The sequence below is a fragment of the Macaca fascicularis genome, chromosome 18 (genome assembly GCF_037993035.2).
Source record: "Macaca fascicularis isolate 582-1 chromosome 18, T2T-MFA8v1.1".
In the NCBI taxonomy this organism is placed as follows: domain Eukaryota; kingdom Metazoa; phylum Chordata; class Mammalia; order Primates; family Cercopithecidae; genus Macaca; species Macaca fascicularis.
In genome coordinates, this window is record NC_088392.1 from 1,053,028 (window position 1) to 1,076,514 (window position 23,487).

At 55.1% G+C, this 23,487-nt stretch overlaps 1 protein-coding gene and 1 long non-coding RNA gene across 15 annotated transcripts in view; one reads left to right on the plus strand and one right to left on the minus strand.

The window, feature by feature from the left end:
- Window positions 1-791: 791 nt before the first annotated feature.
- On the minus strand, window positions 792-4,836 carry LOC123570081 (uncharacterized). Its single transcript, XR_010582742.2, has 2 exons — window positions 4,360-4,836; window positions 792-3,205 (listed from the first exon to the last, which is right to left on the minus strand). It is a non-coding gene; the product is annotated as an uncharacterized lncRNA (long non-coding RNA).
- A 342-nt stretch (window positions 4,837-5,178) lies between these two features.
- Window positions 5,179-23,487, plus strand: part of SLC66A2 (solute carrier family 66 member 2) — a 62,529-nt gene continuing 44,220 nt past the window's right edge. For 6 of the 14 annotated variants that reach the window (XM_074022316.1, XM_074022315.1, XM_005586361.4 and 3 more), the window contains exons 1-3: window positions 5,179-5,251; window positions 5,733-6,034; window positions 13,395-13,528. In XM_074022316.1, the coding sequence (XP_073878417.1) occupies window positions 5,832-6,034; window positions 13,395-13,528 (337 nt within the window). In that variant the 5' untranslated portion in view covers window positions 5,179-5,251; window positions 5,733-5,831. Of the gene's footprint in view, window positions 5,252-5,732; window positions 6,035-13,085; window positions 13,214-13,394; window positions 13,529-23,487 lie in introns of those variants that run through there. The other 8 variants (XM_074022318.1, XM_074022320.1, XM_074022317.1 and 5 more) reach the window with 5 other exon arrangements.

Genomic DNA, 23,487 nt, shown 5'->3' on the forward strand with positions numbered 1-23,487 from the left:
TACCTGAGACAGAATAATTTATAAAGAGATTTGATTGGCTCACAGTTCTTGCAGGCCATACCAGCATGGCACCAGCAACTGCTCAGCTTCTTGGAGGCATCAGGGAACTTTTACTCATGGCGGAAGGCAAAGTGGGAGCAGGCATTTCACAGGGTGAAAGCAGGAGCAAGAGAGAGAGTGGGGGGTGGGTAGGTGCCACACACTTGAAAAAAAAACAGGGTGGGCACGGTGGCTCATGCCTATAATTGCAGCACTTTGGGAGGCCGAGGTGGGTGGATCATGAGGTAAGGAGTTTGAGACCAGCCTGGTCAACATGGTGAAACCCCATCTCTACTAAAAATACAATAAATTAGCTGGGCATAGTGGCGCACGCCTGTAATCCCAGCTACTTGGGAGACTGAGGCACAAGAATCACTTAAACCCAGGAGGCGGAGGTTGCAGTAAGATGAGACTATACCACTGCACTCCAGTTGGGGTAATAGAACGAGACTCCATCTCAAAACAAAAACAAAAACAAAAAACAGTTCTCACATGAACTCAGAGTGAGAGCTTACTCATCACCAAGAGACTGAAGGGATGGCACAAGCCATTCATGAGGGACCCGCCCCCATGATGCAAACACCCCCTGCCAAGCCCCACCTCCAGAACTGATGATTATAACTCAACATGAGATTGGTGGGGACACACGCTCAAACTAGATCAGTTGATTTTTTTTTTCCATCCCCTTTTCTCCTTGCATTTCAGTTTGGGAAGCTTCTGTTGATTTATCTTCATATTCACTGATTCTTTCCTTTATTCTATCTAGTCAATTAATGAGCATTCTTTATTTCTATTAGTGTGTTTTTGACTTCTAGCATGTTTTTTTGATTATTATTGTTTCCATCTCTCTGCTGACATTACCTATCTAGTCTTGCACGTTGTCTAATCTTTCCGCTAAAGCCAGTCTATCCAGGAGTTTCTGCTTTGGGTGAGCAGCTCTCAGGTGCTGTGTCTCCCTGGATGTGCCTGTCTCTTCAGAGCAGGGTGCCAGTTTGTCTGGGAGCCTCAGTTCTCTGATGGGCCCATGAAAGGCTGCTGGTTTGCCACGCGCCCTGCTATTCTTTGCTGTAAGCATGGGAGTGGTGACTGCCAAGCACGTCACATGACACCAGTTGAAGTTGTGGAACTTCAGAGCCAGGCTCCTAAAGCGTGACTTCCAATCCACCTTCTGTACAGGTTTCCTTAAAAAAATGGGGTGCGCGACCGGCACGGTGGCTCACTCCTGTAATTCCAGCACTTTGGGAGGCCTAGGTGAGAGGATGATTTGAAATCAGGAGTTCAAAGACCAACCTGGCCAACATAGTGAGACCCTGTCTCTATTAAATAAATAAATGAAATAAAAATAAATGGCTGAGTGAGACACAGGGGCTCCAGTCTTCCTCTGATGTCCCAGCTCTCAGACAAGGTTGCTTTGCTTGCTTTTCCTTTTATAAGCACCATGTGTTAGGCAACTGCTTAGGTGGTTCCCTGAGGTATTCATGCTCCTACGTGACACCCTCCTCTGCATGGGGCCAACCCAGTGACTGTTTCTCATGAGCTGAGCCTGGAAAGCATGAGGCACAGCTCTGATCTTGTCAGTCTCTCATTGGCTCCTGCAACAAATGACCACAAGCTAAGTGGCTTTTACAACAGCGGAAGTTTATTCCTTCACAGCTCTGGAAGCCAGAAGTCCAAAATCACTTTTAATGGGCTGATATCAAGGCATTGGCAGGTCCAGGCTCCCTCGCATGGCTCCTGGAGAGAATCTGTTCCTTGTTTCTGGCGCCTCTGGTGGCTCCGGCGTTACTTGGCTTGTGATTGCATCACGTCCACTTTCAGGGCCCCATCTTCATCTCTGCTCCATCTTCCCATGGCCCTCTCTTCTGTGTGGCACCACATTTCCTTCTGCCTCCCTCTTACAAAGATGCACGTGGCCAGGCATGCTGGCTCATGCCTGTCATCCCAGCACTTTGAGAGGCCAAGGCAGGAGGGTCGCTTGAGGCCAGGAGTTCAAGACCAGCCTGGCCAACACAGAGACCCTGTCTCTGTTGTATTTATTTAATTATTTTTGAGATAGGGTCTCATTTTGTCACCTAGGTTAGAGTGCAGTGGTGCGATCCTGGCTCACTGCAGCCTCAACCTCCTGGGCTCAAGCAATCCTTCCACCTCAGGAATAGCTGGGACTACAGGTGCACACCACCATGCCCAGATAATTTTTCTATCTTTTGTAGAGATGAGGTCTTGCCATGTTGCTCAGGCTGGTATCGAACTCCTGGGTTCAAGAGATTTACCCAACTCAGGCTCCCAAAGTGCTGGGATTACAGGTGTGAGCCACAGTGTTTAGGACCCACTCGGATAATCCAGGACAATCTCTCTATCTCAAGATCTTTAATGACATCCAAAAAAAAAAAATACTGTTTTCCCATACAAGGTAATATTTACAGGTTGCCTGGATTAGGACTTCATGGCTTTATAAGGGCCATTTTCCAGCTGTGCATGGCTTGGTGGGCTTCTCTTGTTTGTAGGAAGCTATGTGACAAGCGCAGTACCTGCAATGAGCTGTGATTGGCTGATGTAGACTGGGGTGGACTCCAGACAGGTGGTGCTCGAAAAGGTACAAACTCACTCTGCGGTCATCAACTCACCTTTCAGGGTGCCTCTGAGGGGTGAGGCCTGTGGAGTGAGGTCCAAGCATGCCAGATTTTGTCCACTGAGCCAGGCTCCTGGAGGCCCTGACAGATGCAGCTCCAGGCCCCAGGCTGCACAATTTGCCCCATGCTTCCACAGCCTCTGGATTTAGGATAACCGAGGCCAGCGTCTGGGACCCCAGTGCTCCAGTGAGGGTCAAGGAAGCCCGGAGCTTACTCCAACCTCCAGGGCAGAGAGGACGGAAGATCCCAAAGGCCCCAAGGCTCGGGTAAGGGCGCGGCTGAGCAGGAGCAGCTGCTTTTCTCTCCCAGGCTTCCTGCTGTGCCTTTTACTACCCTCTACCTTCCTGGTGCTGGGGCTCCGAAGGGCTGGCTCTAAAGAAGTCCCAACGCCAGCCTGGGGGCGCAAGGAGGGAGCAGCCTGTTTCGATTGTCGATTGTCGGAGACTTGCTCCTAGTTAGGTGGTAACTGTCCTTATGATCCCCCACAAAACCAGCCAGGCAGGGGGCAGAGAGCCAGGCTCGTGGAGAAGAGGCCGCTGGTGGAGGGGAAGCAACCCTGAGCGTGGACCCCTCAACCTTGTCCCTTACCCGTGCACCCCTCGCCTCACACCCTCGCGGTCCTCATCCACGCGTCCCTCACCCTACACCCACCCACCCGTCACTCGTTCGCCCCTCACCCCTCACCCGCGCGCCCCTCACCCCTCACCCCCCACCCCTCACCCGCGCACCCCTCACCCGTGCGCCCCTCACCCCTCACCCTCGCACCCCTCACCCCTCACCCCCCACCCCTCACCCGCGCGCCCTCACCCCTGACCCGCGCCCCCTCACCCCTCACCCGCGCCCCCCCACCCCTCACCCGCGCGCCCTCACCCCTCACCCGCGCACCCCTCACCCGTGCGCCCCTCACCCCTCACCCTCGCTCCCCTCACCCCCCACCCCTCACCCGCGCGCCCTCACCCCTCACCCGCGCGCCCCTCACCCCTCACCCCCCACCCCTCACCCGCGCACCCCTCACCCGTGCGCCCCTCACCCCTCACCCTCGCTCCCCTCACCCCCCACCCCTCACCCGTGCGCCCCTCACCCCTCACCCCCCACCCCTCACCCGTGCGCCCCTCACCCCTCACCCTCGCTCCCCTCACCCCTCACCCCTCACCCGTACGCCCCTCACCCCTCACCCCCCACCCCTCACCCGCGCGCCCTCACCCCTGACCCGCGCCCCCTCACCCCTCACCCGCGCGCCCTCACCCCTCACCCGCGCCCCCTCACCCCTCACCCGCGCGCCCTCACCCCTCACCCGCGCGCCCTCACCCCTCACCCGTACGCCCCTCACCCCTCACCCCCCACCCCTCACCCACGCGCCCTCACCCCTGACCCGCGCCCCCTCACCCCTGACCCGCGCGCCCTCACCCCTGACCCGCGCGCCCTCACCCCTCACCCGCGCGCCCCCACCCCTCACCCGCGCGCCCCTCAACCCTCACCCCCCACCCCTCACCCCTCACCCGCGCGCCCTCAACCCTCACCCCCCACCCCTCACCCCTCACCCGCGCCCCCTCACCCCTCACCCGCGCGCCCTCACCCCTCACCCTCGCACCCCTCAACCCTCACCCCCCACCCCTCACCCCTCACCCGCGCGCCCTCACCCCTCACCCGCGCCCCCTCATCCACGCGCCCCTCGCCCTTCAGTCCTCACCCGCGCGGGCCAAGAGGGTCCCGGGCGAGGGCAGCTCCCTGCGGGTGGGTGCGGGGCTCCGAGTGGGCTCGGCCTGCGAGGCCGGCAGCAGGGCCCAGGCTCCACACACGCCTGGCCTCGGAGTCTGTCTTGAGGCTCAGGAGCTGCCTTTTCTGCAAATAGGCGCCCAACGGTTCAGCCCTGAGAACTGCACGGGGATGGGGGGAGGTCGCCCCGCGTGTCTTCAGCGACAGCGACCATGGCCACAACCACGATGATGACAACGGCCACGGTGACGGCCGCGCGTCCAGCCGGTCCCCCGGTGACGGCCCCGAAGCATCTGCTCGCGGGGCGCTTGCATTGGAGCGGAGATCCGCGCGGGGCGCTACGTTTCCCGAGACCCTGGCCGCCCCCGGGCGCTGCAAACTCCCGCCGGGTGCCCGGGTCTCCTGGGTCAGGACGGAGCTGGACGAGACTCTTTCCCGGGCGCCCGCGTTCAGGACACGCACGATGGGAACGTCCGGACCCTGCCGCCCCCGCCCTCCAGAACCACACCCTCCGCTAGGATGGCCGCGCGCCGGGACGGCTGGAGACTGGTTCACGCTGGAGACGGGTTCATGTGGGCGCCAGGCCTGAGGGACCGGCCCCGCCCGGCTGGTATTTCCCGACCGCGCGGGAGAAGCCACGGTCCCCCGCCGCCCCGACAGCCCCGGCTCCCGGCCCCGCCTGGGCCAACCCTACCCCGCGCGCTCTAGGACCCGGCGGCGCCGCCCAACAGCTCCGGCGTGGGCGGGGCCCGGCATTGTGACGCCGCGGGGCGGGGTTTCCCGGCGCCGGAGCGGACGGACGCTGAGACGCGCGCGGTTAAGCGGCGCGGGGACGCGGGGCGCGGGGCGCTGGGCTAGGGGCGCAGGTAAGGAACGCGGGGGCGGCGCGGGGTCCTGGCGGGGCGGCCTAGGGCGGCCGAGGACGCGGGGCCAGGGCAGTTGGCCGCTGCCCCCAGTCCCTCGGCTTGGTCCTGTGGGTCACCGGCCCGGCACCCCCTCCCACGAGCCGTGCGCCCCATCCTGGGCCTGCGCCCCCTCCCACGAGCCGTGCGCCCCATCCTGGGCCTGCGCCCCCTCCCCCGACCCCATCCCGGGACACGCGTGGACTCCCGCCGGCTAAACGCACCCGGGCGGTGACACCAGGGGCTGCGCCCGTCCTCGACCCCGACCCTGGGAACCCTCCCCAGCCCCCGCCGGGTGCGTGTCGGGACCCCCAGACACCCCCGCGCCCCGGTCGCCCACGCTCTGCCTCGGGTCCTGCGGCCGGCGCGGGTCGGGTCGGGTCGGGTCCTTGCGCGCCGGCCCACCCTCCCTGGCGGGACTCCAGCCGCTCCCCGCTCCCCGCAGGCTCCGAGGCCGCAGGAGCGCGCGGAGCGGCGATGAGCAGGCGGCCGGTGGCCCGCGGGGCGCGGAGCTGGTGACAGCCTCGGCCAGGCGGGCGCTGCGATGGAGGCCGAGGGCCTGGACTGGCTTCTGGTGCCACTGCACCAGTTGGTGTCCTGGGGCGCGGCCGCGGCCATGGTCTTCGGAGGGGTGGTGCCCTACGTCCCGCAGTACCGGGACATCCGCAGGACGCAGAACGCCGACGGGTTCTCCACCTACGTGTGCCTGGTGCTGCTGGTAGCCAACATTTTGCGGATACTCTTCTGGTAAGTTGGGGGTTTGCTTTCCTGGGCTGCGCTCGGAGAAGAGGGTTTCTCCTTTGGAGTTTCTGGTTGAGTCCGGGGGAGCAGCAGGTTCCACACCTCCTGGCTGGGCCAGCGTCCTGCTCTGCCGTCGATGGGGTACGTGGCTGCAGGCGAGTCACTTCTTAGGGTGAGATTATTTTTTACAGAAAAACGGTGGGATTGGAGAATAGAATCTCAGAGAAAATCTCCAGATCTGCCTTCTCGCATAATGCCCCGCACGGGTGCTTAGCAGGGACCTCTCTGCTGGGCAATGGTCTAGGCCTGCCCGTAGAGAGGAGCCGTTCCTGCCCACCTTTCTCATGTTGTGTCGTTTTTCTTTATTGTTTTGAGAAAGGGTCTTGCTCTGTGGTCCAGGCTGAAGTGCATGATGTGATGACAGCTTACTGCAGCCTCCACGTTCCTGGGCTTGGGTGATCCTCCCACCTCAGCCTCCCAAGTAGCTGGGACCACAGGTGTACCACCACACCTAGCTAATTGTTTTTTTGTATTTTTTGTAGAGACGGGGGGTTTCACTATGTTGCCCAGGCTGGTCTCGAACTCCTGGCCTCAAGCATTCCTCCCCACTGGGCCTCTGAAAGTGCTGGGATTACAGGCTGAGCCACGGCGCCTGGCCTGCCTTATTTAAATAGGAAGTCACGCTCTCCGGAGACTGTCTTGTTCCTCTCAGGCCAACTTCCTCTTTGTATTTGCGTTAGGCTGAGGAAATTGAAATTAATTTTAACAGTTGTTGAAGCCAGACATAATTGGGAGAATGAGTTTTTGGAGAAAATGAAGAGGTCTCACAGCTGCATTCTAAGGCCAAAAACGTCTGGAATTTTTCTTTCTGCCGGGTGATCCCAGCCTCTCTGTCCATGCAGATTGGAAGGTGTCTGCGGCTCTTCCCATGAAGAGGGCCTGGTGGAGGGGTGGAGAGAAGGAGTCTAGGCAGCTGGTGTCAAGAACTCTGCTTCTGACTCTGGTCACTGAGTAATCACGTACCTGCTTCTTTGCCTGTTAGTTTTTTTTTTTTTTTTTTTTGAGACAGAGTCTCACACTCTGTTGTCAGGCTGGAGTGCAGTGGTACAGTCTCGGCTCACTGCAATCTCTGCCTCCTGAGTTCAAGTGATTCTCCTGCCTCAGCCTCCTGAGTAGCTGGGACTACAGGCTCCCGCTGCTGTACCCAGGTAATTTTTGTATTTTTAGTAGATACGATGGTCACCATGTTGACCAGGATGGTCTCGATCTCTTGACCTCGTGATCCACCCACCTTGACCTCCCAAAGTGTTGGGATTACAAGCGTGAGCCACCAAGCCTGGCCTGCCTGTTTTTAAGTCAACCTTGTTGAGGTGTGATTTGCATTCCATGAAATGCACCCCTTTCGTGTCCATTTGATGAGTTCTGATGCTGGGGTGTCCCCTGTGTTCATGAACTGGGGTGCTCCCTGCTCCACAGCCTTCATCCCAGCCCTGGCCGTGGGCAGCCGTTGGTCCACGTGTCCCTGGGTGTTAGTTTTGCCTTTGCCGGGGATTTTTAGGTGAGCGAGTGGGTTGGCTGCCTCTTCCCCAGAGTTGTCTCTGAGGCAGGGAGGTTTGTCCCCTGCAGCGATCTCGGAGGGGGATTTTGGGTCCGAGTCGTGTCTCAAGGTTTGTCTCTGGGCCGGGCTGCATCTGAGGGAGGGTCAGGGGGCTCATTTTGGAGACTGCTTCATTCTTTCCCATCGCCTGCTGTGGAGACAGTGGCTGGCGGTGCCGCAGTGGCCTCAGTGAACATAAGGTTGACTGGGAAGTAGGTTTCTAATTGTCTAATGCTGTTGAATATTTTGAGTGCACGTTGTGGGAGTTGGGGAGATGCTGGTTGGCAGGCCACCTGCTACAGCCCCAGCTCACATGTGTATGTGGTGAAGGAGCATTTTTAGGGTTATAGAATAAATTTTAGGGTTATAGAATAACGTTTAGGGTTATAGAATAAATTTTCTCCAAAATAATGGAGGAAAATTGCCTGAGGGTGGATAACCATATGGGAAAAAAGTTCTACTTAGAGGATCCCCCACACCCCCGGTATGCTCATAGTCCCAAGTTGCTAAAAGAAAATAAATTAGGTTGGGCACGGTGGCCCACTCCTGTAATTCCAGCACTTTCAGAGGTCAGGGTGGGAGGATCACTTGAGGCCAGGAGTTCAAGACCAGCCAGCGCAACATAGCAAGACCCCATCTCTACAAAACATTTGCAACATTAGCTTAGGTGTGGTGGCATTACCTGTAGTCCTAGCTACTTGGGAGGCTGTGACAGGAGGATCACTTAAGCCCAGGAATTCGAGGCTGCCATGAGCTGTACTCCAGTCTGACCAAAGAGAGAGACCCTGTCTCAAAAAAAAGAAAGAAAAGAATCTATCTAATGTCCATCTCAGTATCTGGTTTGGAAAAGTCAGAGATTAACCCAGTTTCCTGGTGCCATCTTGTCGCTGCCTCATGACCTAACTGGCACTTGACGTAGAGGTTTGAAGCTGAGGTGGGAGTTCTTGCTTACAGGCCTTCGAGAGACACTTGAGCTCTTGGTGGAGCACAGGGCAGCCTTCCAGGGAATTCTGAACTTTGTCCATGGGTCTCTTCATAGAATCAATATCCTGGGCTGTCGTGGTCATGCATGGCTTGTGTGACCACCGAGTGCACACACAGGGCCCCAGCGTGTTCCAGAAGACGGTGGGGCTGTCGTGGTCATGCATGGCTTGTGTGACCACCGAGTGCACACACAGGGCCCCAGCGTGTTCCAGAAGACGGTGGGGCTGTCCTGGTCATGCATGGCTTGTGTGACCACCGAGTGCACACACAGGGCCCCAGCGTGTTCCAGAAGATGGTGGGATGAAAGCGGGGAGAGCAGAGGGTGCTGGTCCCTGCTGGGCGTCCCTCCAGCCTGAGAATGTGCCTTCTCTGCACTCCACACAGGCACATCCTCTGTGCCCACCCGGTCCCCAGGTCCTGCTGTGCAGAGGGGGATAATGATCCCTTCTGTTTCTCTCTTGGGAGCCTCTTGTGACCCCCACTCCTGGCTTCCCCTCTCCAGGCTTTGTAGGTTCACAGCCTCTTTGATTTCATGGTTTGTAGGGCAGAGGGTTTGTGCTTTAGCGGAAGTGACACGCGGGATGCATCACACACAACCCCAGCTCCACACATGCGCACGCACACTCAGTGTTTGGGATGGGAGTAGTGGGGGCGGGAAAGCAGAGGTGGGGCTGGGCCATGCTCCGGTGAGAGGGGGACGGGGTGGGGGGTGGGGAGAGCAGAGGTGGGGCTGGGCTGGGCTCCGGTGAGAGGGGGACGGGGTGGGGGGTGGAGAGAGCAGAGGTGGGGCTGGGCCGGGCTCTGGTGAGAAGGGGCCTGGGGGAGAACAGAGGTGGGGCTAGGGCAGGCTCTGATGAGAAGGGTCTGGGGGTCCAGTGAGAAGGGGCCAGGCTCTGGTGAGAAGGGGCCGGGGTCCTGTGAGAAGAGGCTGGGGTCCTCCAGCACAGGGGTGGAGTTAGAATCTTCACGCTTCCAAAGGTGCTGGGGCATGGTCCTCAGAGCTCCAGTCCCTCTGGGCAGCCCCCCATTGGGGATTTGGGGTACATGGCATATGGGGCTCTGCAGTCCTGCAGGGGCTGCTTTAACAGTACAAACGCAGGGATTCTGAAACATAGGTCACTTATGTTTTTGTTTGTTATAGTCGTTACTACCATTTTGTGAAACCAGCATTCAGCAGATGACACTCTGCGTAATGCCAGTGTGCAGGGTTTGGCAGGTTGGTGCCAGCAGCCAGGAGAAGGGCTAAATGATGCCTCATAGCTGGTGTTTGCTGGCTGTGAGTACATGGAGGAAAAGCGGAGAGGCCAGGCGGGGATCAGGCCACACTGGGCTGCAGGGCCCTGGGAGCCTCAGCTCCATCCACAGTAGGACCCAGGCTGGAGCACTCTGAGATGGAGGAATGAAAACATTGTATCAGAGAGGTCATAACATTTTGTTACTGAGGGTGATATGATGAGAAGACACAAAGCTACAAAGCTGCTCTTTTGCTGGATTTTTTTTTTTTTTTTTTTTTAAGACCAGAGTCTCGCCCTGTTGCCCAGGCTGGAGTGCAGTGGCACAATCTCGGCTCACTGCAACCTCTGCCTCTGGCACGATCTTGGCTCACTGCAAACGCTGCCTCCTGGGTTCAAGCAGTTCCCTGCCTCAGCCTCCCGAGTAGCTGGGATTACAGGTACCGGCTGCCACGCCTGGCTAATTTTTGTATTTTTAGTAGAGACGGGGTTTCACCATATTGACCAGGCTGGTCTTGAACTCCTGACCTCATGATCCACCTGCCTCAGCCTCCCAAAGTGCTGGGATTACAGGTGTGAGCCACCGTGCCTGGCCCTGCTTGAGTTTTTCTGTGAGATTTTGGAACATAGAGAAGTTTTTCTGTGGGCTTGGTCAGTTATGGTGCACCCTCTATACTGTCTCTTCCTGTGGGTGGGCACCTGGGCATGGTCACCTGCAGAGCCCACCTTAGACGAGGTATCTTGGTGCCTCCCGAGGAGCAGGCTCCTGCACCACACAGGTGGGCTGCCTGGCACCTGCCGTGAGAAGAGGCGCGGGAGCTATGCCCTCGGGCGGGAGAGGAAAAGTGCTCTCCTGAGTTCGTGGCCAGCATGGACTGTTATCACTAAGGGAAGAAAAAGTTAAGTTGAGAAGTAAATGTGGCATCTATTTTAATTAGCTTTTAAAATTACTAATGCTGCTGGATTTTGTTTCGTTTTGTTTTTGTTCCTTCTGTGGAACACTGTGCTTTTTGAAATTTTGTGTTTTTCTTTGTCTTCACCCTATTAGTTCACTGTTCACCTCCGGGTACCCTCTCACTTGGTTTTAAAAGTCCTTATTCTTTACTGTGCATATCGAGTTCCTCTAGATTTGATTTTTGATGTATGGATTATGGGGAAGCTCAAACCTTGATTCGCTCGCCTCCTCCTCTGTCTGTCTGTTCATTCATTGCATCTGTTGAACATTTAAAAAACGCAGGTGGCCTTTCATGCAGAGTGGCCAAAATGGCTCACGTGCAGCCTCATTGCTGGAGGTGAACGTGGTGCGCAGCAGCCTCCATGTGTCCCAGGGCACTGGCCTATTTTAGATGCCTGCCCAGTGTCACCTCCTCAGCCTCAGGTCGCTGTGGGTGAGTTGACCGGCACCCAGGCCGCTTGGTAGCCAGTGCAGAACGGCCCTGGAAGTGACTGTGAGCTTGGCTGTATCCTCCAGCCTTGGGGGTTGCGATCTGTGCTGTATGATATACCGTAACAGTGCAGAGGCCAAGGCCTGGAGGGGGCCGGCGTGGGGGCTGGAGCCAGCCTGTGGGCAGAGTGCCCATGCGCCCTGCACTCCTGCTCATACAGCGTCCCTGCTCCACCGACCTGTGCCTCAGGCCCAGAAAACCCCCTTTCAAGCTGCCTCGTTCCCGCTGGCCATCCTCTGTCCCCGGCCCACCCCCTCCCTTCCTCCCTTTGCGTCTTTGTCTCGCCTTGTGCGTTTCTTGGAGGCTTCCTAGGGAAGCATCCAGTGAGGCAGGGGGACCGTGGTGGCCCCTGCTGACCTGGAGGTACAGCTTGTCTGCCTGCCCGCCTGGCCCCCTGTCCACCCTGGACCTGGGCTGCTGTTTTCTCTACCCTTCCCTCTGCTCCCCGAGTCTCTGTGACCTCAGGCAGCCTCTCCCTCTGCTGAGGAGCTCCCAGGAGACAGGGAAGGGCCTTGGTCTCTGGAGCCAGCACAGAGGGAAGCAGCATGGCCACCCTCTGAGGACTGCATCCTGGCTCCCTGTCCTCCCAGGAGAACGTCTGTGGCTTTTTCCAGGTTGCTGTGGGAGCCTCACCTGCAAGTGGCACCTTCTCACCTGCTGGGCTGGTTCACCTGCTAAGGGGGCTGCGGGGTTCCCCCTACTCCTGTTGTGTGTTAATAAGGGGGTGCTAAAGGGGCTCTGGGGTTCCCCCTTCTGCTTTGTGTTGGTAAGGGGATGTTAAGAGGGCTGCCCAGCTGCGTGAGAGCTAGAGAGAGGTGGGGGCTGTGGTGGTTGTTGCTGAGTCTTCCAGTTTTTCAGAAGTTGGGAAATTAGGCTGTTATGTAGGATCTCCTGACTTTGACATGGTGGCGGCCAATTCAAGTATTAAAATTCCCTTCAGTCCAAACTGCAGGCTGATTGAGATTCCCGCCCTGGGACAGTCAGGGAGGGTCAGGGCTGGGTCTTTCCATGAGTACGTGCCACACACAGCCCAGCCTTGGAGATGGTGGCTCTGCAGGCCCGTGTCCCAGCTCTGTGGTGACTCTGGGAGATGGGGAGACCATAGGGCCTGCCAGTCATTGGCCTGTGGTTCTGCCCTGCAGAGGCTCATGGCTGAGCTGATGAGATGCTCAACCCTGGTCAAAAGTCAGCAAGGTGGCCTGGGAGCCTGCAGCTAGGGGAGCACGGGGCCAGGGAGGCCTGGGGGCGGGGGCGGTACAGACCCTTGGCTGCCTTCTTCTCTCCTGTGGGAGTGTGTGTGCATGTGGAAATTCCGTGTCTGGCCCAGCTGCTGCTCTGCACACTGACCCAGCCTTCCACAGGCAGGAAGCAGGGCTGCTGTGAGCTAGAAACTGGGCTTCTTGCCTGGTGGCAGCCCGGAGGCTGTAGGGAGGGCCTGGGGCACCTGAGCTGAGCTGTGGGAGGGGGACTCAGGACCACCAGACCCGGGTACCAGTGCCTGGGCCACTGGTTCTGGGGAGGGCCAGATGTGCTGAGGGGTCCCGAGTCAGGCTGTGTGTGGGTCTTATGGCCCCTCACTGGAGCCCCACCCCACCTGGAGTCTGGGAGATGGGCAGCGGTTGCCTGGTCACTCTGGTGTTCACCAACCAGGCTCCTTCCCCGGGATGCCGCTTGGGGCCTGGGAGAGGTAGAGTGGATGGGCCTCCCTCCTGACCCGGGTCTGTCCCGCTGCAGGTTCGGGACTGGGAGAGGCAGCATGGATGGGTCTGCCTCCTGACACAGGGTCTTTCCTGCTGCAGGTTCGGGACCAGGAGAGGCAGCGTGGGTGGGCCTCCCTCCTGACCCAGGTCTTTCCTGCTGCAGGTTCGGGACCAGGAGAGGCAGCGTGGGTGGGCCTCCCTCCTGACCCAGGTGTCTCCCGCTGCAGGTTCGGGACAGGGAGAGGTGGCGTGGGTGGGCCTGACACAGGGTCTCTCCTGCTGCAGGTTCAGGACTGGGAGGGGCAGCGTGGGTGGGCCTCCCTCCTGACATGGGTCTCCCGCTGCGAGTTCGGGACTGGGAGAGGTGGCATGGGTGGGCCCTCTCCTGACACAGCGTCTCTACCACAGGTTTGGAAGGCGCTTTGAGTCCCCACTGCTGTGGCAGAGCGCCATCATGATCCTGACCATGCTGCTGATGCTGAAACTGTGCACCGAGGTCCGTGTGGCCAACGAGCTCAACGCCAGGCGCCGCTCCTTTGCAGGTTGGTGGCTGGCGCTTTGGAATAAAGTCCCAGGGAATCAGGGCAAAGGTGACTCTGGTGAAACAAAAGCCACTCTAATCTGTCCTGATCCAGGCAGCTTTCATTTCGCCAAGTGGTGCTGTTATCTTCAACTGATAGTGTTTTCAGTGTGTTAAATGACTTTAGTTAAACAGTTTATAACTCGAAACAATTCAAGGTAATGATTTCTTCACTGGAAGTTGGGTGAGGCCTTAACAGCTTCACAGTTCTTGGAGCGCCATCCCAGACGGTTTGTGTGTCCGAACAAGAAGTGCTCGTCTGTGCCTGGCTGCATCAGGTCAGACGGTGCCGGGTCAGGCATTTTGTCTCTGTGTGCGTGGCCTGTACACAAAACTCACCTTTTCAGTTTGGCTGTGACTCACGGGCTACCTTAGCCAGGGCCTTTCTCACAGACCTTGTTAAACAGACCCAGAGGGTCAGGCAACCCCTTTATCCGGAGCACACGGGCAGGGTACGCACACTGCCGAGTTGACAGCCGGGCACGACCAATTACATGCTTAGCACATGCTTAGCACATGCTTAGCACACATGACTCCTTAACCTTTGGTGGCTTAGAAAATAGAAAAGACTTCTTCCAGTGTTTGCCTTTTGCACAGTTTGTTCAGTCTGAACCCTCTTTGCACATGCAGGCTGGCAGGCTTCTTGTGTGCAGGAGGGTTAAATCCTTCCTTTTGTTTTTCTTCTAATTTCTCAGTCGAAGATGGCGCTCCCTTTGGCTTTGAGAGAGGTTGATCTCAGCTGTCTCTTGGAGAAAAGTGTTTCCCTCAGAGTTTGTTTAGTTTGGGGCTTCTGTGGATTTGAGATCTTGCCGGGGAGTTGTGTCCCTGTTTCTATTCCCGATCGCGGTTCTTCCTGTTGGAGGGGATCCCACCTCTCCCTTTTTGTCTGCTCCTGTTTCTAGACTGAGGTGAAATGTGTGCTGCTTTCAGCCTCTGTAGAAACCCGACCAGCCTCCCGCCAGCGTGACCTGGGCCAGGTAGTGTCATTGTGGCCACGAGATGAGCACCAGTGTCTTTTTTTTGTTCTGTTCTTTCTTCCCATTCCCACTGTTCTCCTCTCCTCTGAGTCTCTGCTCTGTTCCCTCCTATTGTGATTTGGGTTTGAAATTACACCAGAGATGGTGCTGACGATACCACAGATCTTGCCTAGAAAGCAGGCTTTTTTTTTTTTTTTTTTTTTTTTTGAGATGGAGTCTTTGCTCTATTGCCCAGGCTGGAGTGAGTGGCGTGATCTTGGCCCACTGCAAGCTCCGCCTCCCGGGTTCACGCCATTCTCCTGCCTCAGCCTCCCGAGTAGCTGGGACTACAGGTGCCCGCCACCATGTCCGGCTAATTTTTTGTATTTTTAGTAGAGACGGGGTTTCACCGTGTTAGCCAGGATGGTCTCGATCTCCTGACCTCGTGATCTGCCCGCCTCGGCCTCCCAAAGTGCTGGGATTATAGGCTTGAGCCACCGCGCCCGGCGGGAAGCAGGCTTTTAAGAACCGGCCGGATTCCCCGCGAGGTGAGGAACTGTGGTTTTACATTTCGGTTTAGGTGACTCGGTCTTGCTCTCTGCAAGGCTTTGGTCCTTCTCTGGAGCTGAGCTCCTCATGGCGTGTTCCCTGCCCCTTTGAACCTCGGTATTTAACTTGGAACAGGAAATGTTCTCACTGTGGGAGGGCCAGCCAGCCGAGAGAACAGTTTGTGCCTAAGATGCCCAATGCATTGCTGGATGTTCCTGCTGCCCTCGGGCTCTGGACATGAGGCCAGACCTTGTGACCTTGTTGAAGGTGGCCTGACACGAGGTCCCAGAGACGGCAGGTTGTGAGTGTCTAGGCAGTGCAGCCAGCGTGGAGTTTAATGTGAATGTATGTTGGAACACTGGGACACCCCTAGAAGCGGCATCGTAAGCTCCCCACCCACATTCATTTTACCAGCAGGTGCGCTCTCGTCTCATCAGAGGAGCGTTGGATAAGAAGGGAGTGGGATGGTGGATGCCTGGCATTCTGTATCACTTCTTCCAAAGGAGTACTTCTCTTCTGGTTACCCAGGATGAGTTAAAAACGTGAGTCCCTGTTTCCAGAGCTAGGCCTGGAATCCGAATTTTAAACACCCTCCGTGGGTGGGCAGAATAATGGCCCCGAGAGAAATCCATGCCCTGATCCTGGGAACCTATGACGTGCTACTGTACATGGCGGAGAGACTCTGAGGGGGGCTGGTCCTGGATTATCTGGTGGCCTCACCTAATTCCAGGGGTCCTCAGACATGACAAGGGCCGCAGACGAGATGGTCAGGTGCTGGAGCTGAGGGCCCGGCTCTCTGCCGTGGGTCGGCCGTCGCTTTACAGGCAGCAGAGCCCCCAACCACAGGGAGCGGAGTTCTGCCCATACTTGAATGAGTAGGAGACACAGCCTTGGTTTTAGTCTAGGAGACCATTGGGCCTCTGGCCTCCAGAATTAAGATAATCAGCCTGCGTTGTGGCTGCCACTTTTGTGGTACCTTGTTACAGAGGCGATAGGAAGCTGGGGCACCCTTTCCTCAAGGCCTGGAGTATTTGGGAAGCAGTCCAGGGCTGCTGTGAGGGGATGAGGGCGGGGCTCCTGGGGTCAGCCTGGGTGCCCCGTGCCTGCCCTCCCCTTGGGGAGGACTGAGAACCAAGCTGCATGACTCCTGGGCCCCAAATGACTTCAGGTGGGAAGTCCACTCCTGAACTCTGTGTCCTGGGGTGTAGCTGTGTGTGGTTAAGAATTCTTGAGATTTACATCTGCAGCACTCTTAATATTGGAGTCCAGTTTGAGTTTATGCACGTCCATGTCCCCTTGGTGGACAGGCCCAGACCTGTTCCTACAGGGCGCCTTGATGAAAGGTGTGAGCTCATGTCCTCTCATCTGCCAGGAGAGGCAAGGGCAAGGCAGGAACATCGCTGAAGTTCAGACTGAAAGCTCTGGCTTCTGGCCACCCGATCTGTAGCTCCTGCAGCACGGCCCCGTGCCAGGCACGGTGGCCAGCCTCGTCTTCCTGTCAGCAGCGTCACCTCGAAGGGAAGGTTGTTGGCTCTGAACATGTTCTGTTTTTCTTTCTTTTTTTTTTTTTTTTTTGAGACGGAGTTTCGCTGTCGCCCAGGCTGGAGTGCAGTGGCCGGATCTCAGCTCACTACAAGCTCCGCCTCCTGGGTTCACGCCATTCTCCTGCCTCAGCCTCCCGAGTAGCTGGGACTACAGTTGCCCGCCACCTCGCCCGGCTAATTTTTTGTATTTTTTAGTAGAGACGGGGTTTCACCGTGTTAGCCAGCATGGTCTCGATCTCCTGACCTCGTGATCCGCCCATCTCGGCCTCCCAAAGTGCTGGGATTACAGGCTTGAGCCACCGCGCCCGGCCTCTTTTTTTTCTTTTTTTTTTCTTCAAGCTTTTAAGTTCAGGGGTACATGTGCAGGTTTCTTATATAGGTAAATTGCTTGTCACGGGGGTTTGGTGTACATATTATTTCCCTAACTCCTGAACTCCTGACCTCAAGTGGGATCCACCCACCCTGGCCTCCCAAAATGCTGGCGTTACAGGCGTGAGCCACCGCACCCGGCCAGTGTACAGATGATTTCATCACCCAGGTATTAAGCCTAGTACCCATTGGTTATTTTTCCTGGTCCTCTCCCTCCTCCTGCTCTCCATGCTCCGACAGGCCCTAGTGGCTGCTGTTCCCCTCTACGTGTCCATGTGTCCTCATCATTTAGCTCCCACTTACATGTGAGAACGTGCGGCATTTGGTTTTCTGTTCCCGTGTTAGTTTGCTAAGGATGATGACCTGCAGCTCCATCCATGTTCCTCTAAAGGACGTGATCTTGTTCTTTTTTGTGGCTGCGTAGTATTCCGTGGTGTACATGTACCACGTTTTCTTCATCCAGAAGAAAGTCTAGATGATTTTCATTGATGGGCATTTAGGTTAATTCCAAGTCTTTGCTAGTGTGAATGGTGCTGCAGTGAACATACATGTGCGTGTGTCTATAATAGAATGATTTATATTCCTGGGGTTTATACCCAGTAACGGGATTGTTGGGTTGAATGGTATTTCTGGTCTTTGAGGAATCACCACACCGTCTTCTGCAATGGTCGAACTGATCTACACTCCCACCAACAGTATATACTGTTCCTTTTTCTTCACAACCTCACCAGCATCTGTTATTTTTTTTGACTTTTTATTAACAGCCATTCTGACTGGTGTGAGATGGCATCTCATTGTGGTTTTGATTTGTATTTCTCTAACGATCAGTGACGTTGAGCTTTTTTTCATATGCTTTTTAGCCACATGTATGTCTTCTTTTGAAAAGTGTTCATGTCCTTTGCCCACTTTTTAATGGGTTATTCGTGTTTTTCTTGTAAACTTAAGTTCTTTATAGTTGCTGGATATTAGACCTTTGTCAGATGCGTAGTTTGCAAAAATTTTCTCCCATCTGTAGGTTGTCTGTTTGCTCTGTTGATAGTTTCTTTTGCTATGCAGAAGCTCTTTAGTTTAATTAGATCCCATTTGTCAATTACTGCTTTTGCCAAGCACATTCTTGAGCCTCACCCTAAGGGTGAGGACATGCCAAGGGGGACCATGGGCCTTGGGAGGCACAATTCTTGGCAGACTGATGAGGACGTGAAAATAACTTATGAGGAAACATTTGAATCACTACATTTCACTGTGCTCGTGGATAGTCAGATGACCTAAGGAAATAAAAGTGTAAATGTTTTCCAGCTATCTTTTATAGGGATTTTAAGTTTTGAAGGTCACAAATTCAGTGTGAAAGTTAATATAAAAGAAACATAAATGGTATTGAGAAAGAGTAGATTACTTAAACAATTAAATGCAGTATTTGTTGTCTGATTATAAACAACAGTGCATGCTCATGGTAGACATTTGGGGAAGACAGATATAAAGTAAAACAACTTCTGGCCGGGCACGGTGGCTCATGCCTGTAATCCCAGCACTTTGGGAGGCCAAGGTGGGCAGATCACGAGGTCAGGAGTTCGAGACCAGCCTGGCCAACATGGTGAAACCCTGTCTCTACTAAAGATACAAAAAATTAGCTGGGCGTGGTGACGCATGCCAGTAATCCCAGCTACTCAGAAGGCTGAGGTGGGAGAATCACTTGAACCCAGGAGGTGAAGGTTGCAGTGAGCCAAGATTGGGCCATTGCACTGCAGCCTGGACCACAGGGCGAGACTCCATCTTAAAAAACAAAACAAAACAAAAAACCACCTTCCACCCCACCTTCCAGAGGTGACTACTTTGAACGCCGTGGCATGCCTCCAAGTCTCTTCCTTTTTTTCTTCTACAGTCTCCTTTCACAAAATTGGCATAAATTTCAAAATTGTGACCAGACTTTAAAAAGAAACCCTCATTCCACTGAGACGTTTTCCCACGCCCTTTTTTGTTGTGAGTCAGGGTTGGGGCCTGGTCACTCCGTCATCTCCCTCATCTCCCGTCTCCCTCATCACTGGAGGGAGATGACCCACAGGGCCCTGAGTGCCCAGCCTGAGGAAGGCAGGGCCGGTGCCCTGGGCAGAGCTGAGCCTCTTGGCCAGGCCATGGCTGACTGCGGTTGGGAGTGAGTGCACACCTGTCTCTCGTGTCCTGGGTTATTTCTTTTCAGCTTCCACTTTGCATTATGGAGAATTTCAAGTGTTTACCAAGTAGGTGGGGTGATATACAGCCCTGAGGGTGGTGGGACCCACAGTTGCATTCAGGTCTCCTTCCTGCAGGTTTTTCTTTTTTTTTTTTTTTTTTTGAGACACGGTCTCACTATGTTGCCCAGGCTGGAGTGCAGTGGTGGTATCAGAGCTCATTATTGCCTTGAATTCCTGGGCTCTAGCCAAGCGATCCTCCCACCTCAGCTTCCCAAAGCATTGAAGTTACAGGTGTGAGCCCTTGTGCCTGGCAGTATATACGTTTTTGTTGTTTAAAAATCTGTAGGTTCTCCCTTAACTCCTCTCGACTTTGCCCGTGGTCTGTATTAGCGGCATCTTAACGAGATTGCTGACTGCTCCTGCAGGCTGAGTTTTGGGAAGCCCCACAGTGGAGATGGCACTCCTGGTGTTTCCTCCTGTCTTTATGTCCTTGGAGTGTAGACAAGGAAAAGGTGTTCTGTCCTTGACTTTTTCTGTGAAAGAGCATTTAAAAAAAACAGTGGACCCAGAGGCCCGATCAGATCCAGGTTTGGTTCTTGTGTTTTGCAGGATGGCTGCATCGTTCCACAGGAGGTGTGTGCGGTCGGCGGCCACTGGGGGGCTCATGTTGAGGCCGTGAGCTGCAGGATGTTTGTGGTCTGTTTTTTTTTTTTTTTTTTTTGGAGACGGAGTTTCACTCTTGTTGCCCAGGCTGGAGTGCAATGGCGCGATCTCAGCTCACAGCAACCTCCACTTCCTCAGCTCAAGCGATTCTCCTGCCTCAGCCTCCCAAGTAGCTGGGATTACAGGCATGCACCACCATGCCCGGCTAATTTTGTATTTTTTTTAGTAGAGACAGGGTTTCTCCATGTTGGTCAGGCTGGTCTCGAACTCCCAACCTCAGGTGATCTGCCCGCCTCGGCCTCCCAAAGTGCTGGGATTACAGGCATGAGCCACCACGCCCGGCAAAGTGTGACTGTGGTCTGTTAGCTGGAGCCCCTCTGCAGAGAAACGGGCTGGTACCCATTGTTCAGCTGTCCACAGGTATAATTTATAAAGGAAATGCAGGTCTCTCTCTTTACCAGTTTTCAAAGTTGGTTCCCTAGCATCTTGCAGTGGTGAGTGCATGTTTCTGAGTCATTCTGAACGCGGGAAGTGGACGTTTGGTGGTTACTGGATTATCACACTTGTTAAAGCTCCAGTTCTTCCCTCTGGCCGGGGAGCCGCGTCAGGTGCTGTTGGGCCCTTTCCACGCAGCATGAGGGGTCTCTACACAGGATGTGGTATAACAAGGTACTTGTGTGGCAGCTACGTCTCCTGCCCCAGACCTAGAACCCGTCGTTCTTCCAAGGAGCGCTGGTATCTGGGACACAGTGTTTGGAGACCACAGCCTGGGCGTGCATGAGGGTTGGCCTACAGGTTGAGTTTTTGGCTTTTTCAGTGGCTGGAGCTAGGGAGTGTTTTTTGGTGAGGTGAAATACTTCATGAGTGGACACCAATTCTTCCCATTTTACTTCAAACCTCTAGGCCTGGCCGCGTTGCTTAGCCTGAGGTCTGCCTCCCTTCTGCCCTGTACCAACTCCCTTCCTCAAGGACCCCACAAATAATGGAATGTGGCATCCTCATGCCTCCCTTAGTCCTCTCTGTCTGAGGGTCACCATGCCGGCACCAGCCTCCCGGTGACTGAAAACGTTTGTTTTATTGGGGGTGGGGGTTTATATGCTCAGGATTGCACATCCTCAGGGCACTTCCCGCTGGGGACAGAGGTCAGGTCACTGCTGCATGTTATGTCACCGGGAAACAAACGCACTTTGTCAGGGGTGCACCAGCAACTGGATACATGGGGTCATTTGTTTCATTTTAAATATTTGCTTTTATAAAGTTTAACTTTGTTTTATCATGTACTTTTTTCCTTTTAAGTTCCTCTTAGGGGTTATTTGAGAAATAATTGTCTGTGGCTCAAAGTCGGTGGTTTAATTTACTTCATATTTCTCCCAAATCTCAACCCTCAGAGTTCTAGGCTGGAGGCCAGGGAGAGGGAGTGGCTGCTGGTTAGTCGAGGGGTTTTTTTGGGGGTGCTGAAGATGTCCTAAAATTAGATAGTGATGGTGTTTGCACAACTGTGGATATCCTAAAAACCATTGAATTGTATGCTTTAAACAGGTGAGTTAGTTATAGCTCAGGAAACCTGGAAAACGTGTTGCATGTAGGGGTCGTGTGCCATCTTGCATGCATTTTCAGGGGTTTATTGAGATTCTTGGACGTCACGTTAGGAATCCCTGTGTCTGCCTGTGTACCTCCCATTGCGGGCTTGCCTGGGCCACTGTGACCATGTGCTCTTCCTTGGTCCCAGGCTGGCTGACGCCTCACTGTCACTGTCACCCCTGCACTCCCCAATACACGCCGTACCGACAGGGTACGGTGCAAACCTTTCTTCATGTGCTGACAGAAGCGGTCTCCAGTCGTGACATGGACCAAAGTCCCAGGACGCAGGTGATGGCCTCTGTGGCCCAGCCATCCTCCTTCCTGCCAGCCCTGTGGACTTGTCCTGTCTCTCTTGTTCCAGTCTCTTTGGCTACTCCACAAGTTACCCCAGATCTTAGGACTTGGAAGGACAACAATTATTTTGCTCGTGAGTGCATTTTGGGTGGAACTTGGCAAGAACAGCTGCTCTCTGCTGTCCTCAATCTGGGGAGCTCAAAGGCTAGGGCTGCAGCCCTTGAAGCTCATTCTCTTGCTTTCTGTCTCTCCCTCATTCACTCTTTGGCATGGCTGGTGCTGGCCATCTCCTGGGACCTCCACCCGGGCTCTGCTGGGACACCCACCAAGGCCTCCTCATGAGACCTGGGCTTCCTCACAACATGGCCAGGTCCCAAGGGGGAGCTTCCTGGGAAAGCAGGTGGAAGCTGTATCTTTTTTATGACCTAAGTCTTGGAAATCACAGCATTGCTTCTGTGGACTGGAGTGGTCACAAGCCCACCTGTGATCAAGGGGAGAAGACACGGACACCACCTCCCAGTGCCGAGTGTCGAGGAAAAGGAAGATGTTGCTGGGCCCTCTTTTTATCTGGTCTGGAGGACGTGTTCAACACAGATTTGTGGAAATGTGTGACTGTTGAAAATGTTCCTGGCAGCTCTCTCAGCGTCAGAACTCTTTGTATTCCGTCCTACACAAACATGGATCTGATCACACTGCTTTCCAGGCAAGGAGCCCAGGTGGCTTGAGGGTGTGCCCAGGACACAGCCTGGGGTGGAAGGGTCCAGCCTCTGCATCCTGAACCATGCCTTCTTCTCCAGCCTGCCAGCTGGCTGCCTCCCACCCTTGCCTGTTCACAGTCACACCTGGATGTGAGAAGGGAAACAGCATAGACCGAGCAGTCCTGCCTTGGGTGATCCCTCCCTCCCTCCCTCCCTCCCTCCCTCCCTCCCACCCCTTGCGGATCTTGATCTTTAGAAGAGGCACCAGTGGAGAAGGATATTGTCTAAATCAAAGCAACAGATGGGATGAGCTGAGGGACATAGAATCCAAGGAGTGTTGGGGGAGCCTGGGGGAGAGGAGACTGCACTTTGTGTGCTGCGTTGGTTTATAAAACCCTCAAATTTGGTAGAAATATTGCAGTTCCTGCCTTGTGAGTGGAATAACACCCTAAGTCCAAGTAGCAGAGGGCAGAGGGCAGAGGTTAGAGGTCATCTTGTATTTGCTTTTAGCTGTTCACTTGCAAAATTTCCATTTTAAGTCTACATTGCCTGGAGCAGGCAACACACAACCTTTGATCCCACTTGTGCTTTCTGATCCCAGGACTCATTTGAGTCTCTTGTTTATCAACCGTTTTCAATCCCAAACCCCACGGGGCTTCCCAGGAGCCACCTAGAGGCTGCAGTGTTTTCCAGGACCTTGGCTACTGTCTTGTCCTGGGGCTGTGCAGATGGGGAGGTTGGCTCATAACCTGTCATTGCAGGTGCTGGGCCCTGGAGGGTGCTGGGTCCCTGTCACATCGTCCCTGTGTCTCTGTCTGTGCAGAGGTGCTTGTCAAGTGCACATGTGGAACCAGCCATCCTTTTACAGCAGAGTGTACTCTGAAAACAGCTTCATCAGGCAGCCTTCTGAAGGGCTTTGACCTGGGGCAGCTGTATTGCCACCGAAGCTTGCATACAGCCGAGTTTCTAGGAAAAGGGGAGCAGGATCTGTCTGGCTGCTTTCTGTCGGCACAGCACGCTTGTGGCGGGCTCCGTGCTGCCTTTCTCCTGAGAGATTAAATGGAAACGTGGTAACTTTTAATTTTTGGCTCAGTTTTTC